Source organism: Cercospora kikuchii, assembly GCF_019650295.1.
Source record: "Cercospora kikuchii DNA, contig_00007, whole genome shotgun sequence".
In the NCBI taxonomy this organism is placed as follows: Eukaryota; Fungi; Ascomycota; class Dothideomycetes; order Mycosphaerellales; family Mycosphaerellaceae; genus Cercospora; species Cercospora kikuchii.
Window position 1 is genome coordinate 2735085 of NW_025408588.1, and position 17562 is coordinate 2752646.

Consider the following 17562-nt stretch of genomic DNA (forward strand, 5'->3'; position numbering starts at 1 on the left):
TTGCTCTGCCTTGATTTCGATTACTGTTGTTACACTTTTCGCAAAGTAGTCCCGCGAGAGATGAGACTTTGCTCCCCCGCTCCCGTTTTGATGTATGCCATGCCATGAAACGCTCAGAACGCTGCAAAATGCCTTGAAAGCCACCACTCGCCTTCGCTCTACTCTGGATTGATCAATCCATGCTTCGCTTCCCGCTCTTCTTCTTTCTTCCTGTTCGCTGCTACTGCCAGCTTCTTTCCGACTTCGTAACTGGAGATCATGATCGCACAAGCAGGTGCAACCTTCATGGTTCGAGCGGCCCAGCCTTTGAACAGTCCAGACCAGCCTTCTGTGCGGTAGATGTGGTAGAGAAATTTGGGCATGGCTTTGCCCTCTGGCAGGGATGCACGTTTCTCCGCTGACATGCTCGAGTCCATGACAGTCTGCTGTCGAGTCTTGCCGACATCGAACGGCGTCGTGACGAATGCTGCAATCGCACCAGATCCAGCTCCAGCCAAGAACGAATCGTGGAGGAGTTGAGTGCTCGATAGCTGGGCGTTCGATGATGGTCCGGTCAGTGAGGTGTTGATTGCCCGGCTCTCATCCAGCTTCTTCCGGCCCCATTCGTAGCCCCACCAGTAGAATGCTGAAAACGGCACGTCTCTCCAAAACGTCAAGGTGATGCCTCGCCAGAGGGTATGCACTCCTTGGTCCCGCACCATATCGGAGAGTCCGCCAATCGTCGCTCGCATTACGCCTCTTCCGCCTGTGCCCTCTGACTGTACTGCCTGCATTCGTGTTCGCAACATCTCGATTGGACTGACCACACCTGCTGCAAGTACGCGCGCAATCGCTCCGTCTACCAGCGGCGCCATATCCTCGCTCACTCTGCTCTTCATCGGACTATTCGGGTTCCATCGTAGCCAATCGTATCCTGCGAAGTATATGACATTTGCAGGGATCGCCATAGCAAGAGTCGGGCTCAGCCCTCGCCATAATGTCCAGATTCCCTCGTTCCTTGCAATCTTTCGGAGTCCATCGAATGTCGAGTTGATCGTCCTTTTCTGAGTCTCTGCTGCAGCACAGTCAGAGATGACGGGTTCTACGATAGCCGCTTGCGATGGTGCCGCAACGCAAAATTGTGATTGATTCTGCACCCAGAACACCTCCCGACAACACGCCGTCACGCCGAGGTTGGGAGGAAGCTGCAGGAAGGAGGGAAGTTTCGCGGTGGGAGACGGACTTTTCTGTGCTTGCAGTCGTACGCGGACCACATCGAGCGGTGTGACTGTGATCTGGATTAGCTTGAATCATAAACAGGATGTCGTAGACTGTGCGCACCAACTAAAGAGGTCATAACGGAGCCAACGACTGCAGACATCAGCTTTTGCGACAGGGAGCTTTCTGGATCTGCCGTAGGCAGCGCCGGTGAGGGCGGAGTTCGCTGCTGTGTCGCATCATCGCCTATTCGGTCGTGCCGTTGGCCTTGTGTGTGTGTCCTCGCCGCCATCGTGTTCGTGTGTGCTCGTGTCCGTCGGTACTCGTGTGTGCTGTTGTCGCTCAATCGCGTCGCAATGCGCGGCGCTGGAAATTTGTCGCCACCACTTCTCCAAAGCGTGATGTATCCTTCCAACCAGTGTTTATCTCTCCTCCCAAGCCCCTTTGTCCCCGGCTGCAGTCCCGCGACACAAGAATGTCGTCAGGGCGATGGCGGTGATCGATGGCGGACAATGATGATTCCATGACCTTCTTAAACTTCCCGCCCTGTGCATGCTTCTGTCCGATCGCGGAGATAGGCGACCTCTTCCGTCGATAGCCGTCGCGCCACTTTCTCGGTGACTCGTTTTGGAATGCCTCAGGAACAAAACAACCACACCTTCCGTCATCACTTCCGACTTCATCTCTACCACACCTAGGAACAGACACAATGAGCACCACCAACAGGACTCTCAGCAACGATGCCGCGCCAGAGACCGAGGCCGAGTTGGAGGCGTTTCGACAGCAATGGCGCGAAGAAGTGTCAGCTAGGAACAAGCAGTCGAAGGCGGGCCCGTCGAGACCCAATCCGGTAGATACGACCAAGTCGAGGCAGACGCAAGCTGGACCTTCGCAAACTGTTGCGTCTGGGTCAGCTCTTCGTAATGACCGCTTTCACGAAGAGATTGCGCCCAAGGCCTACCATGATCTGCCAGACAAAGAGGAGCAGCTCAGACTAGGTGAGGAAGGCCAGGAGCTTAATAGGAACGTTGTTACAGAACCGACATCAGCACTGGAGCACTATGAGAGAGCAGTAGAGAAAGAGACGCAGGGTCATCTTAGCGAGAGTATGAGACACTACAGGAAAGCATTCAAAGTTCGACTTCCTGCATTTCCGCTTTCATGTTCACGTATGCTGAGGTAAGTCGCAGCTCGACGATGGCGTGCACGAAGCCTACAAACGAAAGCATTTCCCTCCGTCTGCCTTTCAGAAGCCCAAAGCAGCGAATCCCAACCCTTCAAATGCTTCGTCCACAGTGCCGCGTACCGACCATCACTCCCTGCATGGTAGTGCTGCCGGCGAAGGACTTCCCGCCACACTCAAGCAGATGGTGGAACAGTTCTCGGCTATGCGCATCGAGCCGCCAGACCCAGAAACGAGTCTTTCGCCGAATGAGAGATGCCCCCTCGCCGAGTTGCCAGAGGAGCTGCTTACGCATATTCTCATCGACTTGGCCGTGAATGATGTTGCCTCTTTCGCTCGGCTTGCACAAGTGTGCAAGAAGCTGGCTTACTTGGTGCTGACAGAAGACTCGATCTGGAGGCAAGTGGCTATGATTTCGAAGTATGGCTTCCCATCGATGCATTACGATTTTGCTGTCGAGATCGACGGCTCACCTGTGGACCAAAATGAGCAATTGGCCAAATACATGGCATCGACTGCTGAGGATGCGGACGAGGAGATCCCGCTGCCACCAACTCCTGAAGAACGCGCAGCCGCCTTCTCTACACTCACCGACAGACTGCTCGTATCGCACTACTCATCCTCCTGGCGCCAAATGTTCAGATCCCGTCCGCGAATCCGCTTCAACGGCTGCTACATCTCCACTGTCAACTACACACGCGCAGGAGCCACTTCGACCAACACTCTCACCTGGGGCGCTCCCGTTCACGTGGTCACATACTTCCGCTACCTCCGCTTCCTCCGTGATGGATCCTGCATTTCCCTACTCACGACCGCCGAACCCGCTGACGTGGTCCACCATCTCACACCCGAGAATCTTCACTCTGAACACTATGGAAATGTCCAATACGTCCCATCAGCAGTAATGAAAGATGCTCTTCGCGGCCGCTGGCGTCTTTCCGGGCCAGCATCAAGCCAAGCGAGTCATTACGACCCTACGACAGGCAGGTTCGAAGACGAGGAGGTCGAGGGCGATGTATTGATTGAGACGGAAGGCGTGGTGCCAAAGTACACATACCACATGTTCCTGGGGCTGGCTCATGCGGGTAAGGGAGCCAGGAATAATAAACTTGCTTGGAAGGGATTTTGGAGCTGGAACCGATTGACAGATGATTGGGCGAGATTTGAATTGAGGAATGATAAGGCGTTCTATTGGAGCAGAGTGAAGAGTTATGGTGATGGGGTATAGATGGTGCTTTGATGAGGCGAGAGCCGTGAGGATCGCATCTGAGATACTTCTCCTGAGGGAAGAGTGGATTTTTTGTTTTGCCAATTTATCACGATATTGCTCATTCATGAAGAAGCCCCTCAACAAGAGAGGCGTAAGATAGCCCTGACGACCCAGTCAAACTTCGCCACAGAGACAGCCACTTGCCCCTGCATCAATCATCAACATCACTCTCAGTCCCGGGCGCACTAAAGTCAAACGCCTGCAACGTCCTCGCAACCTCCAGAATACTGTCCGTATTGAGAATCTTTCTCTCCTTACCTCCAGCCAAAGTCATAGCAATGCTGACAGCATTCTTGATCTGTCGTCCATTATAATCCAAATCCGCAAGCTCACTCAACCCAGCACCATCAACATTGACCCTGTCAGCACCCAGCGAGACTTCAGCTTTCTCGATGAATTGCAACCAGACTTGTCTGCGAGCTCGCCAGTCGAGTGCTGGGTAGCGGTAGCAGAAGTGGATGCGGCCTATCAGGAAGAAAAGTCCTTGTCAGCAGGTCATGCACAACGTGTGTTACATGGTGTGTGAACTCACTTTGAAAAGCCGCATCAATGATCTCTGGCTGATTCGTCGTCAAAATCATGATGCCCGGATAATACTCCAATTCTCGCAAGAAGACGCTGACGATTGCATTCCGTTCCAAATCATATATGTTCCTCTTCGCGAGGAAGACGTCTGCTTCGTCGAGAAGAAGGACTGCCTGCCAATGCGCGCAAAGATTCATGATTTGGCGGAGATTGGTATTGATATCGTGAGCCGCGGATCCCAAAGCACCAGAGGAGATGGAATACAAAGGTTTTTCTGCCGTTTCGGCAATCGCTTCGGCTGTGAATGTCTTGCCCAGTCCTGGCTGGCCTGAGAAGAGGCCAATGAGACCTTGGCCTTTGCCAGGGACGAAATCGTCGAATGGGGAGCGGGAGCTATGGGATTGGATGAGCTGACGCATGGAAGTTAAGACGGGAGCGGAGATGACGAGCGAGGAGAGCATGTCTTTTCTCCAGATTACATCGGAGACGTTTGATGTGGAGAAAGCCGCCCAGCGGGCATCAGTGTGGCTGAAGCCGAAGAGGAGGCCGGAGAAGAGGATTTTGTCTGTGTCTCGGAGGGTTAAGAGGAGGATATCGATTTCTGGCTCGCTGAGGGGTTGGTTGCTAGGTCGCAGGTCGCCGGTGTGGAAGTTGAGGAATGGTGGTGGTGGTGGCGGAGGAAGACCCAGGCCACTGAAGGGATCGAATATGAGGTCAGGATCTTCGTGAATAGGGTTTTGAGGGTCTTCTACCCCGATGACAGCTTCTCCTGGGAGTAGGTCGATGGCCAAACGAGTCTATCAAACGTTAGAGGTCGTTGAATATCAGTCACAGCCAGGATGTTGCGCCATACCGCTCTGCCATCTGGATTGGCCATCGAAATTGCTTCATGAGAGAACTCGCGGAAGTGAGAAATCTGAGGTATCAGTGGCGCTTGTTCTACCGCTCTATACTTGACCGGATCAATCATGACACGTCCACGGAACTGCCGGCGAGGATCAGTCCAAACTCGTCAATGATGCATCACATACTCACATAAAAGCGCCGCGGTTCTTTCTGCTCCCAGGATGGCGTATCTGGAGTACCAAATACCACGCCCTCACCCTCATGCTCCTGGATTTTATAGGAGGACCGCAAGAATGACAACTGCTTATCCGCTCTTGCCAGGAGTGTATCCCAGATGTGTTCACACCGAGGCAGCAAGTGCAAAGGCCGGTAGGCCAATGTACTGATCGGCACACTACCCTCGTAGACCGGCATCGTCAGGACAGTGGACACCAAGCCGACCTTGAACCCATCCGCCTCAGCATATTCTGCTTCGATTCTGAATTCTCGTTTGCCGTCTTGTTTACATTCGCTGGCCGCTTTGATGACACGCCATACACGGTCTTGTTCAAGGGGATCTTTGCCGTAGATGAGTGTGTTGGGCGCATATATAGCCCACAAATCATGGTGCGAGATTGTCGTTTGGAGTGAAAGCTGGCTGAGCTCTGCGAGTATGATGGAGTGATGTTGTGCAATGAATAGCAAACCAGCTTCGATTTCGAAGAGGCTGTCATCCTTAACATCTCGGCAGTGCGCTGCAATATTTTGGAGATCGTCCAGCGCCCAGAAGAACCATTCTGGCTTTAGCTGTGAGGATATCAGCACCTCGGTTTCGAGAACACACTCCTAGAGACTTGACATACTGTACGCTTCCTTGCCGTCAGTGGGAATCCTGGACTATCGCGGAAAATGTTGATGAGAGTGCCACGAAGGACAGGACCATTCACATCGACTTCTGTGTGTGTCGGATTCATGTTCTTGTCGAAGACTCTGCGCACTAGTAACACGTGCGGCTGAAGCTCATCGTTGCCCTTCAATTCTACCTTCGGTTCGACCAGCTTCCAGCACATGTCTTTTCTGTGAATTGTTAGCCTCCTTCGCCTTGAGCGATTCGAAGCTCATACTTGTCCCAGCTAGATGCCGTCAGCATGGAGCCCCGATCTAGTCATGAAGATTGCACGACACTCACTATTCGTCGCGTTGGATAATCTGTTGTGGAGGCACGAAAATTATCTCGGCGACGTTGATATACTCATTCTCGGAGGAGCTGTCCTGAGCATTGGCCTGCCTGGCTGCGTTTTCGTCGGTCGGCGCCATTTTTGAGTTGGTTCTGACGGACCCTCTGCAACGCGCGGTTGGAAGGTGCTGGAAGCCGGAAAGTAGATGAAACGCAAAGGGAACGACAAAGGACGGTGACACTTCTTGTAGCTTGGAGCTCAGAAGCTCAAATATGCACAAGGTCAGAGAGCTATGGAGCTGTACACTGGTTGTGCAGCGCGTATTGACCAGTCATGGTGCGCGCCCTGTCTACTGTGCATGCTGCACCTTCAGTCAACGGACATCAGCTTGGGGTTATCTGCATTCCAAGGAAAGACGTGGCAGCACCTTGGGAGGCCGCTCACAACCAGATGCAGTGCGACCATCCCGTGCTTGCTACAGTGGGTCAGGCTGAGTGCAAGGCGTGCTCTCTATTGCAGATGGGTACATGTGGTCGAACAGAAGTGTCCAACTGTACAAGGAGCGAGAATTCGCACCAGAACGCATCTTGGAAATCGACAACCAGTATAGTGCTGCAGCTACTGAATTAACGAAGGTAGTGTTGAAAAGCTTGATGTACTCCCGACTACGCCATTATGTTCTTCCTGTTACAACTCATCGATCATGCTCTCAATTCTCGCCAGGCGCGAGATTCGACCCAGCTGCAGTGGTTCCAACAGCGTGATCGCCGGTGTTGAAGGCCACTGCCAGTCAGCATACTTGATCAAGCATGCCAACGAGAACGCGTCGTCAGACCGTATCTCAGTTCTTGCTCAAGGTGTAGATGATGTTCGCATTGTCACCGTCACCGTTCTCATACACAATCTTGTACGCACCATCTCCAACGCTAGCCGAGTAAGAGTTCGATCCAACAAAAGGATTGTTCCAGTGCAGAAAGATGGCGGCATCGTTGCCTGGACTGTCGAAGGAGAAATGGACATCGCCCTCAGTTCCCGTCATAAAGCCTTGGGACTCGGACATCCAACCCGCAGCTGCATCGCCTGGGATTGATGATGGTAGTGGCGAAGCTTGAGTCCAAAAGCCATGTTGAAGTGCAGAATGCTTGAGGTAGATAGTGCGGCCAGTGAGGTTGCGTAGGATCACTCCAACGCTGCGAGCGGAATTGGCGCCTTTGCGGGCCATGAGGGTGTTGTTGATGGACAGGATGGCGGAGACACCAACGCCAATGCCTGCGACAATGACTGCGGCCATTGCTGATTGAGGTCGAATATCGTAGCTTGAGAGGGATTGTTGCTGAAGGACCGTCGCCGATGAAGGACAGTCGCCGATGGTAAAAAGGCTGATGAGATCGCTGATTTTAGTGTTTGATGCAGGATAGCATTGAGACGAGCGAACAGCGGGCATTTATATTGCCAGATGTCGGATGGTCGCGAGTGACTTCTTTCAGGATACCGCATCAACGCACTAGCTCTGATAGCTGACCACATCGCCGACACGACTGCAAGTGACTGGATGCATGCCGTTTGCGGCTAGGTAAAAGGGCTGGGCGTAGATTGTGGGTGTAGTGGCGTCCATAGGCTGCACGAATCGAATGACCGCTGCTTGATCTCGGTGGATCATGCAACAAGACTCTGGGCGTTTCGAGCCATTACAGGCTGTTCTCCATACCTGTGGCATCTAGGGGCGGCCGAAAGGCTTCAGTGTACCGTTTGCCTATGCGAGGGTCTGACATGGCTGGTGTCATTGCAAAAGTTTGCGGCACAACTCCTAGAAGCAGATTGTTCGTTTTGCTCAGCACGAGCAGTAGTTAAAATGCATGTTCAGCGTCGATATCAGTATCTAGGCTGATACACGTGATAGTGCCAGCCCAAATACTGGTCAGAAGCCATGCGGGCCATCTCTGTCGCCGGACACGAAGCTTGTAAGCGTATCTGCAAGGCGACAATCTCCACAGGCGGTATCCTTGTCAAGCTGGAGTGATAGCTCTGCCCGCATTCAGCTCAACAGTTGGACGCTCAGGGAAGTCTGGATGCCGGTTAGGGCCACTGGACAAGGATGCCAAGCTGTTGTGGCCACTGCGTGACAAAGCCCATCTGGCCAGACAACCCTTTCACATCTGCCAACCACAGAGTACCAGATAAATTCCGCCGTACCTCGGAAGACCATGAGAATAGAAGCGGAGACCGCTGATGCTTGTTGGCAGTGGGAAACGGCGAGGCCGTAGCATGATTATAAGATGCGAAGGTAATCCAGCTGAAATCTCTTCTACGCATATCCAGTCATGGCTTGTGTCCTTGTCTTCACGACACACATTCAGTGGTGTAAAACAGCCAGCATTGCCTGGTTGGGGTGTATGTAGTGGCCGGTATACGGGATCCGCGCTAGTGCAAATCGGCTGGGGATAAGATCTTCCAAGCGATACAGGGCCAGGACGCCAGAGGAAGATTTGACGCATTTGGGCAGTGCATAATACTCTGGCCCATGTTAGGATATCGTGTGAGCTGCATCAGCAGCGGAGGCGCCGGCGGTGGCTGGCCATGTGCCCTGTTCAAGCCTAGGAGCGAGATGTGATCAAGCAGGAGTGCTCGTGCCGCTGAGTGGAGTCCATCAAGCGAGGCATGTTCGGATGAGACTCATGAGAGTCAGCAGAGTGCTGAAAGGTCGCTCGGAGAGCAAGAAAGACATTTCCGATAATGCGAAGGTGTTTCGTTGGAGTATGTGCGAGGATGGAAGTCGTGAGGTTGATTCCACAGTGACTGGTATTCTACTGCCTCTGCCAAGCATCCTCGGGCCGGTTCTCCCGACACTAACCGGGTCCTTCTCCTCCTCCTTGTTCTCCTCCTTCACTTCACGTCGGATGCCCATCATTCACCTGGATATGAGACGGCGCGCCACTACATTCAGTAACATGCCTCAGCGCGCGACAGTCGAGCCGTAGGACAGCGAGTCCTCGAGCTTCGATGTGGATCATCGCGTTGTCACGGCATAAGCTCTGAGCTTCAACGAGATCGAATCAGCACGCCATTCATTCAGAATTATCTACATCGCAGCTCTATGGGATCTCTGTGGGATCGAAAATGAATTCATATCTCAGGGCGAGCCATCATTGTGGTTCACTGGGCACCCAAAGTTCGACGCGAAAGGAGCCAGTCTGTCCGTGATCTGGTTCAAGACACTGATTGGCAAATTGATGGCCTCACCAAAGGTCGCTGGAAAGCCTGAGGCGATGGCTTGGTAGATCAGGCAAGCTGCTGCCCCAGGAGCAGTGTTCACAAGAGTCCCGTTCCGGATCGCCTCTCCCGAGTTGAGTCCATTGAAGTTATTTGGACCAATGTTACCGCCGAAGAGAACAGGCTGTATTACCAGTCAGTCACGACGCTCAATTTCAGGGACCCGAAACAACTCACATTGAGGAGATACATCTGGAGGATCTCGCTGGTGACCTCGCTATCGTAGGACTCGACTCTTGGGCGCCAGTTGGGCGGCACGCGCTCGCCACTGTTCTGGACGTAGTTTCCATTGGCATCTTTCGAGATGGCGAAGAAGGACATCATGGTCTGCAGCCAACATCAGTGAAATACGACAAGATCGGAGAATCTGCTACACCTACCGCCTCATTTGGAGAACCGCCTTCACCTGGGAACAGCTCGTACAGGAAAGTCGCAGCTCCGTAGAGGAGCAGACTGCCTGGGCCACTGCGAAGTGTCAGTCGACGACTTATCGCGAGTACGAATCGAGACCAGGACCTACAAGAAGAAGTTGCCATTCTCCCTCATGCTCTGCTGCCATCGCTGCTCACGATAAATGGAAAGCTCCTCTCGGCCACAGTTGCCTTGGCAGGTATCCATCATGTAGCCGAAGAGCTATCGAGACTTGTCAGCATAACGTCCGCATTCTTCTACCCTTGGACTACGTACCGTAGTGTTAACCCTGAAGTTGTCATTGCCTGGTCCGGTGAAGAAATCATTTCTGGAAGGCTATCAGCGGGAATTCCCTCTCACGCCAATGTCAAGGTTGCAGGTCGTACCGGGTGAGACTGGAGTCTGCCTCGAATTTGTTATGCCCGTTCAATCCAGGCTGGCTAGCAAGGAGACTCAAAGGAGAGCGAGTGCGAGACGTCGCATCACATCCGAGGGAAACCTTGTTGCTGAACAAATCTCCATCCTGGTCGAAACATGAGCAAAGATCTCCAAACTTCCGGAGCATTCTAACTCACGAGACCAACACCTGCAATGGCAAGGATATTGGCGAGAGTGAAGCCAACATTGTACATGTTTTGTTGAGCATCAACGAGCTCGGCGTCTGCGCACCAAAGTCAGTGATACCAAACGGTGAAAGGTGTCTGGACACCGTACAGGTCACAATGCCGTCTCTAGCGAGGAATCCATGATTGGCTGCGGCGTTCAACTGGATGACAGTTAGTCAACCATTGTTCTCCAAAGCATGTGGACGTTATTCGACCAACTTACACCAGGGCAAGGGCCACGAATGTCGATACCAGGGCGAGGAGCGCGAAACTCGTGCGCTGTATCACCAGGTGCGGGCACAGGATAGCCACCTCGTTGATTGCCTCGCGCGGGAAAGCGGGCATTGTTGTATGGAAATTGCGCTGTGAGTGGAGCGGCCGGCTCGTGGTTCGGGTTGAACGGGCAGTTTGGATCATCTCTTCGATATGCACCACTCTTGAGGATGGAAGAGTCAACGCCTGGAGCACTTGCTACCCATGGATAAGCAAGGACGCCTTGAATGGCGACAAGCGGAAGAACTGCGAGAGCTTTCAACGACATTCTGAGGTCTGGATATGTGGCCACGATGCCTTCACACTCTGGCAGGCTGGTCGCAGCAATTTATATCGCAGCTGCCGAACCAGCGATATCCTGATGCCTGCCATCTTTGTATGGCAAGATACATCGTGCCTCGGGATTATATTGTCGTGCACTGGATTGGCTGGCGAGTCGCGTTGCCAAAAGCATCAAGTCGACCACGCGCAGCGCTAATATCCAAAATGGACGCAGTCAGTCTGCTAACGCACTTGGGAGTGTCTTGGATGGAGTCTTGAGGTCGAAAGTTGACATGTCCAGCCGGTCTCTGGGGCTAAGGGTCAGCTGGTTCCTGCACGAACTATGCGTCGATCGCGAAAAGCTTATACATCGCGGTGATTGAAATGGTAGCTGCGAGGTGTCGAGCACCTGGGCCGAGGAAGTACGGTCGCACCCTGTGCAAGTCTGAAGTCAAGAAGAGGGCTATTTTGGAGTCGCATGCACGCTCTGTTTGCCGCCCAGTAATCAGAGCCGACAAAGCGCACGACACGCTTGTCCTTCTCGCGCGGCATGCAAACGACCTACCCAATTCGGTAAGTGTTGCGACCACTACTTGGCGAGAGACTGCAATCGTTGAAGGGAGAAGAGACCACGACGACCATCACTGCTGTCCTGAGCATCGACCTGATTCTTCTTGCATCGCTGGGACCAGATACAGCATTCTGTAAGCCCAATGCGCACGTGTGAGCCACGTTTCCTGAGCGGCATTTGCCTGATTGCTCGCAGCGTGAGTTACAGCTAGCCTGGCATTGGTCTTGCCAAGACCGGCTATTGAAGCCATGCGGCCGCGGCGCTGGTCTCCATGCTTATTCAGTCTGCACGCCTTCAGTAACTGTTGCGACCGAGCTGCAGCTGCCACGTTGCGCTTACTACTGAAGTGCATAGGACGGACTGATCACCAGACGTCGATGGGCGACCAGATTCGATGCGGCACGTGGGGACTGGAACATGCTGGACAGCTGCTGTAACCAATAACGATTAGCCCATGGCAGGAAATGTCACGCAAACAATATCAATTTGAAGTCTATTCAACAACCAAAGCCAAGTCCACCCATCACGGCATATCTGGCAAACAACCGAGGCAGTATTGCAGTAGCCTGGTGTCACCCATTCGTAATTCGTTACCATATCCACTGCAGCTTCTTGTCCCTCACGGTCACTCATGCTCGGTCGATCTCGGAACAACCTTAGAAGCTTGGTCATTCTGGTGCCTACTCTTCGTCTCCGTGGGCCTCGCGCTTCTCCTCCTCGCCATTGACGCCGTAGACAGGGTAGAATTGCGCATCACGCTTCTCCTCTTCCCCGTTGACGCCATAGACAGGGTAGAACTGGGCATCGCGCTTTTCCTCCTCACCATTCACGCCATAAACTGGGTAGAACTGGGCATCACGCTTCTCCTCCTCGCCATTGACCCCATAGACGGGGTAGAACTGGGCATCACGCTTCTCCTCCTCGCCATTGACCCCATAGACGGGGTAGAACTGCGCATCACGCTTCTCCTCCTCTCCGTTAACACCGTAAACCGGGTAGAACTGGGCTTCGCGCTTCTCCTCAGCACCGGCGCCATAAACTGGGTAGAACTGAGCATCGCGCTTCTCTTCAGCACCAGCACCATAAACTGGGTAGAATTGAGCATCGCGCTTCTCCTCAGCACCAGCACCATAAACTGGGTAGAATTGAGGCGCTCTCTTCTCGTTGGAGCTGACTCCATAAACTGGGTAGAATTGAGCATCGCGCTTCTCGTTGGCGTTCACGCCATACACTGGGTAGAACTGCGCGTCACGCTTCTCGTTCGAAGAAACGCCATACACCGGGTAGAACTGAGCGTCACGCTTCTCGTTGGCGTTGACGCCATACACCGGATAGAACTGGGCATCGCGCTTCTCATTGCTGTTCACGCCATATACTGGGTAAAACTGAGCATCACGCTTCTCGTTGGAGCTGGCGCCGTATACCGGGTAGAACTGGGCATCGCGCTTCTCGTTGCTGTTCACGCCGTACACGGGGTAGAACTGGCGCTTGCCAACCACCTTCACGTACTTGGCATCTGCATTTGCAACTGGTGCCTAGTGATGATCAGCTTTGCCCATCGATCCACAATGCGGGACATGCATACAGCTCCAGCCAAGTTGGCGGCTCCAAGAGCGAGGACGGCAGCGGAGGTGGAGAACTTCATTTTTGCTGTGGAAGAGGTGTGGGGAGATGTTGCTGATTGGAGTTGGAACGTCGGAGAGAAGTTATATGCCTCTGGTCACCAGTCTTCGCGCCATTCCGCCAGCTCTTCGGCCTTCCTCCACTTTCCACGAGGCATTTGAGGTGCTCGTGCTAGTTTTCACGCAATCCTTGGATCTGAGACTCGTCCACATCTCAACCATGGACCTTGCCTGGTATGGAAGACTGGCGGCGGTACCAGACTCGTACAGCGTCTCGCTAGAGCAGCACTATGCTATGGGGTACCGCAATGGCTCAACCAACGTCCTCATCGTCTGTCCAGGTAAGTCTGTCAACGCGTAGCTCTAGGACGACCGGTAGCTCAGGGGACGTGCATTGGCGTCCAAAGTGCGCATCAGAGGTGCAGAAGTCATCGCCGTAGCTCCGCGGCCGCTCTCGAGGTGTCATTACGAATGCAGGAGCTCAGCTGTCGATGGCGAAGGAAGATGCTCGGCACACAAAACGGAGCGTCTCATCGTGAGACTATTGCTCGATCGAGGCCGGAACTCATGCTTCCTCAGAGTTGCACCACTTCACTGTGCTGTGGAGCTCAGTTCTTTGGTCATCTGCATCTCCGTGTGGCAGGCTGTTGCTCTGGGCTTCGGATCCACCGACATCTCGATTGCAAAGCGAAGATACTCCATCGATGGCATGCCAGCGATGTCCCCTAGAGCGGCTCCGATCTATGCCGACAAACAGACCGCTTCGTCTTCACTGAACATTTGGATTTGCCGTGCCATGTGGAGGCCCCTTGGGGTCGTGCATATTCCGTATCGCGTCTAGCAGTCTGCCCGGCAGTGACGTAAACCTTTGCATCCTCACTTGAGCGATCCGTCTGGTCCATAGTCGGCGAGTGAAGGATCTTTCTTGAAGACATGCATTAGTCTCTTCTAGGGCTATGCGCGCCCACCTTAAGTGTGCTTATAGCTGCTGAGACAATACGGTGCAATTGTGGGGTAGGCCCGAAGGCCTGGCGTCTGCCCGACTTACGCTAACACACTAGCTCGGGGCCAGCGTCTCCGTGCATCGCCCGCGCCAGAGCTCGCGGGACCAATGCTTGAGTGTGCAGTTGACATTGCTGTTGCCCGTTGGTGATCGCTGCTCCTCTGAGCACTCTGCATTTACGATTCATCGTTCACTATGGTGGCGTTTCCGACAATTTCAAAACAATACGAGCGTCTTCGCCAGAGTGGCGACAGTCAAGAAGCGCTTCTGGAGAAAGATGGCGAGCCACCTCGAACAAGCAGATGGACAAAAGAAAGAATCATTATCGTGGTGGAGGCGACTGTGATAGCGATCTTGCTGGTTGTGGTCGTCGTACAGAGCGTTCGGATTGGAAAGGGACAAATATGGAAGCGCGGCTTCTCCACAGACTATGGTATGCTGCGCACTTGCTCTGGGAGAACTGCTTCTTAACTGGTTGTAGGCAATATTGGAGACATCATACCTTTCAAGAAGCAAGTCTTCATCAATCCTCTGCGGCCCACGGAAGACTATTCGGCTCTCAAGATGGAGTGGAGAGAGGGTGAACCACATTACACTGGCGAGCCAGGTCCGGAGATGGATGAAGCTTGGGATAAGTTGCTGTCAAGTGAGTATCCTCTGGGATGTTGAAGAAAGCACTGCTGACAATAACCGCAAGTGACCACTTTCAATATCACCGGTGAGGCGGCAAAGCCAGCGATCGGCAAGACGTACTCGTACGAAGAGGGAACATACGCCATGGGCTTCGAGGTCTTCCATGCCCTGCATTGCATCAACAACATCCGAATGATGATGTACCCGGACAATTACATCCTCAGGGAACCACCGGAGGAGACTGAGATGCATAAAGGTATGGCGATAGAGTGATCGTTTTGCGAATCACGCTGACTCGTGTCCAGCTCACTGTCTCGATTATCTGCGGCAATACGTCCAGTGCAATGCAGACTTGACACCATTCTGGGGCGACTGGGTCCCAAAGTATCGGCTGGTACTCCGACCATATACACCTCACACTTGTCGAGACTTCAGCCAACTTCAGAATTGGATCACCGAGAACTCTGCAAGCACAGAGGCGCTTTCGTCGTAGTGGCCAGTCCGCGGTTTGCAAGGTCCATTTTGCAATGAACACGAATTATGTCCTTCAACTTCACCCTCACCTTCATCATTCCGCGATTCGGCTCTACAGTTCTCCACCATAGCTTCACTGGCGTTGTACAGTCAGCGTGGAGCCGCGACTTGTCGCCTGAGACTAGCCCGGTCTCTGGTACTCATCGGATTCCCGCAGAATGTGGACCCGTGATTTACCGCACTTTCAACTGTCAGACGATGATTAGTATGAGGCACTGCGGTCGAGTGATGTCTCCACGTCTTTTTCAGCCTAAAAGACGTGCTAGACAAAGGCCGGGGAAAAAGCGGGCCACGGCCCGCGCTAAGATCCATGTCCCACATGCTTGACTGCACCGGCACATGCACATTTTTCTCACTACGAGATGCCGACTTCTTCAGCGAAAGACGGGAGTCCTATCAATGCCGGCAGTCGCCCACCGGCTGCATGTCAGACTCCTCGCTCTCAATGCCTCGAGTACGGCCCGTGAATACGGCCGATGGCATTCTCGATCACGATCACATAACCTGTCACCCTTGCTCGTGCTCAAGATCTGTGCGAGTGAAGCGTTGGCGGCTGACTAGTCTGTCATGACCGCAAAGACAGCTTCTTCTCGGCCGCAACGACTGTGTGGGGCGTCCATACCGCTATTTTGCTGAGTGGACAGACTACACAAGTGCATAAACGATGTTTCCCGGCTTCTCCATCGGACACTGACGATCGTCAGCCCTATAAGCCATTCGGAGGGCGCAGTGTGCCAGTGCCAATGGGTAAACCGGCTACAGCTTCACTATACACATCCTATGCTACCACTACGTGAAACATGCAGCAGTCTCTCACAGTCGGGCGACGACTACTGCAACTAGCACATAGCTTCGATGTCGTATGTATCCACATGTACCGAGAAGCTTGCTGAGCTATGTAGCTCCCCGAGTTGAGCAGCATCGATCAGTGTCCCATTGTCAATCGCAAACTGCTTGTCTCTCACTCCATTGTACAGAAGGTTCGACCAACTCCCACAATGTCACGAGTCAATATCCGAGACGGCGATGGAGACGACATCGAGAAGGAGCCTATGCTGGAATGGCAATCTGTCACCAAGACACGATGGCAGAAATACAAGCGGTCGATATTGATTGTGAGCTCAACGCTTGTGCTGTGCATAGCGGGGTTCACATTGTTGTATCACACATTCAACAAAGACCAACCAGCACCGTCTCGAACCAGTAGTAAATTGTTGGCGGGTGAAGTGAACGGACTTGTGCCTGAGTGTAAGTGTTCGTGATCCCACTCTTCCTGGTCCGCCGCTGACAGATATATAGTCTCAGTAACACCACAAGTGTGGTACAACAACTCGCTGTATGGCCCAGAGGAAGACATTCGAGATCTGCCACAAGAAGAGGTGCAACAATTGATGAAGCGTTGGCACGCACTTATGCCCCGTAAGTTGCACATGTTTGCGACCGAAGACACACCAACTCTGACACTTGCCAGGTGGTTATGGATTCGTGCCTGTCCATGAGCCCGAACAGTACGAGTTGGCACCGCCGCTGCAATATGATGGACTGCCCCCGCCAGATTACTACTATTCCATCACGGTCTTCCACCAACTTCACTGCTTGGTATGCAATGTCGTTCTATGTGCCAGACTACTCGCTGACAATACACTAGAACGCCATCTTGAAGACATTTGTCGAGGATCGCACAGGGTACTCGGTGGGCGGACATGCAAAACGACAAGAGCACTTCCACCACAGCCGACATATTCTGCACTGTTTCGACTACCTGCGCCAATGTAAGACTAAATTTCCTCGCTTTCTCTTCTAACCTTGCTCTTGCTAATACTATCGTCCAGCCATTCAATGCTACGGCGACACCGCCCTCGAAGGAGCAGATGAATTCTCGATCGCAGAAGGAAGGGACAAGGTATTGGTCGGCACGTCTGGCATTGGAACAACGCACATGTGCAAGAACTACGATCAGATTAAGAAATATGCGGAAGACAACGCAAACCCCAAGTGGAAAAGGCCGCTGGAGAAAGAACACTAGGATATCTGTACTATGATGTGTTGAGCTCAGGATATAGAGCCGCAAACCGACGATGTAATGAAACACTTCCTCGCGTTGCCTTTCACGACTGCAGGTCGTGTCATGTGGCTGCAATGTCTCATTCGACGCACAGTGGGGAGAAGAATGGCTCTGCTTCGTTGACCGTGCTGCTGGA

General features: G+C 53.1%; 7 protein-coding genes across 7 annotated transcripts; 3 read left to right on the top strand and 4 right to left on the bottom strand.

Annotated features, from left to right (window-relative positions):
* Nucleotides 1–158: 158 nt before the first annotated feature.
* Nucleotides 159–1489, bottom strand: CKM354_001116800 (uncharacterized protein; the record flags this gene model as incomplete). Its single annotated transcript, XM_044806647.1, has 2 exons — nt 159–1267; nt 1321–1489. 2 exons carry the CDS (start codon nt 1487–1489, stop codon nt 159–161), a joined length of 1278 nt encoding a protein of 425 aa, XP_044662582.1.
* Nucleotides 1490–1906: 417 nt separating this feature from the next.
* CKM354_001116900 (SCF ubiquitin ligase complex subunit HRT3) lies at nt 1907–3608 on the top strand (the record flags this gene model as incomplete). Its single annotated transcript, XM_044806648.1, has 2 exons — nt 1907–2332; nt 2388–3608. The coding sequence occupies 2 exons, from the start codon at nt 1907–1909 to the stop codon at nt 3606–3608; spliced, it is 1647 nt and encodes a 548-aa protein (XP_044662583.1).
* Nucleotides 3609–7019: 3411 nt separating this feature from the next.
* On the bottom strand, nt 7020–7469 carry CKM354_001117000 (uncharacterized protein; the record flags this gene model as incomplete). The annotated part of the gene is made up of 1 exon (XM_044806649.1): nt 7020–7469. One exon carries the CDS (start codon nt 7467–7469, stop codon nt 7020–7022), a length of 450 nt encoding a protein of 149 aa, XP_044662584.1.
* A 1839-nt stretch (nt 7470–9308) lies between these two features.
* CKM354_001117100 (uncharacterized protein) lies at nt 9309–11005 on the bottom strand (the record flags this gene model as incomplete). Its single annotated transcript, XM_044806650.1, has 9 exons — nt 9309–9572; nt 9626–9775; nt 9829–9913; nt 9969–10081; nt 10136–10187; nt 10246–10382; nt 10435–10520; nt 10574–10625; nt 10688–11005. 9 exons carry the CDS (start codon nt 11003–11005, stop codon nt 9309–9311), a joined length of 1257 nt encoding a protein of 418 aa, XP_044662585.1.
* A 1244-nt stretch (nt 11006–12249) lies between these two features.
* CKM354_001117200 (uncharacterized protein) lies at nt 12250–13214 on the bottom strand (the record flags this gene model as incomplete). Its single annotated transcript, XM_044806651.1, has 2 exons — nt 12250–13104; nt 13155–13214. The coding sequence occupies 2 exons, from the start codon at nt 13212–13214 to the stop codon at nt 12250–12252; spliced, it is 915 nt and encodes a 304-aa protein (XP_044662586.1).
* A 1175-nt stretch (nt 13215–14389) lies between these two features.
* CKM354_001117300 (uncharacterized protein) lies at nt 14390–15320 on the top strand (the record flags this gene model as incomplete). Its single annotated transcript, XM_044806652.1, has 4 exons — nt 14390–14627; nt 14676–14840; nt 14892–15083; nt 15133–15320. 4 exons carry the CDS (start codon nt 14390–14392, stop codon nt 15318–15320), a joined length of 783 nt encoding a protein of 260 aa, XP_044662587.1.
* A 1039-nt stretch (nt 15321–16359) lies between these two features.
* On the top strand, nt 16360–17387 carry CKM354_001117400 (uncharacterized protein; the record flags this gene model as incomplete). Its single annotated transcript, XM_044806653.1, has 5 exons — nt 16360–16609; nt 16661–16780; nt 16833–16960; nt 17010–17133; nt 17194–17387. The coding sequence occupies 5 exons, from the start codon at nt 16360–16362 to the stop codon at nt 17385–17387; spliced, it is 816 nt and encodes a 271-aa protein (XP_044662588.1).
* Between the last annotated feature and the right edge of the window lie 175 nt (nt 17388–17562).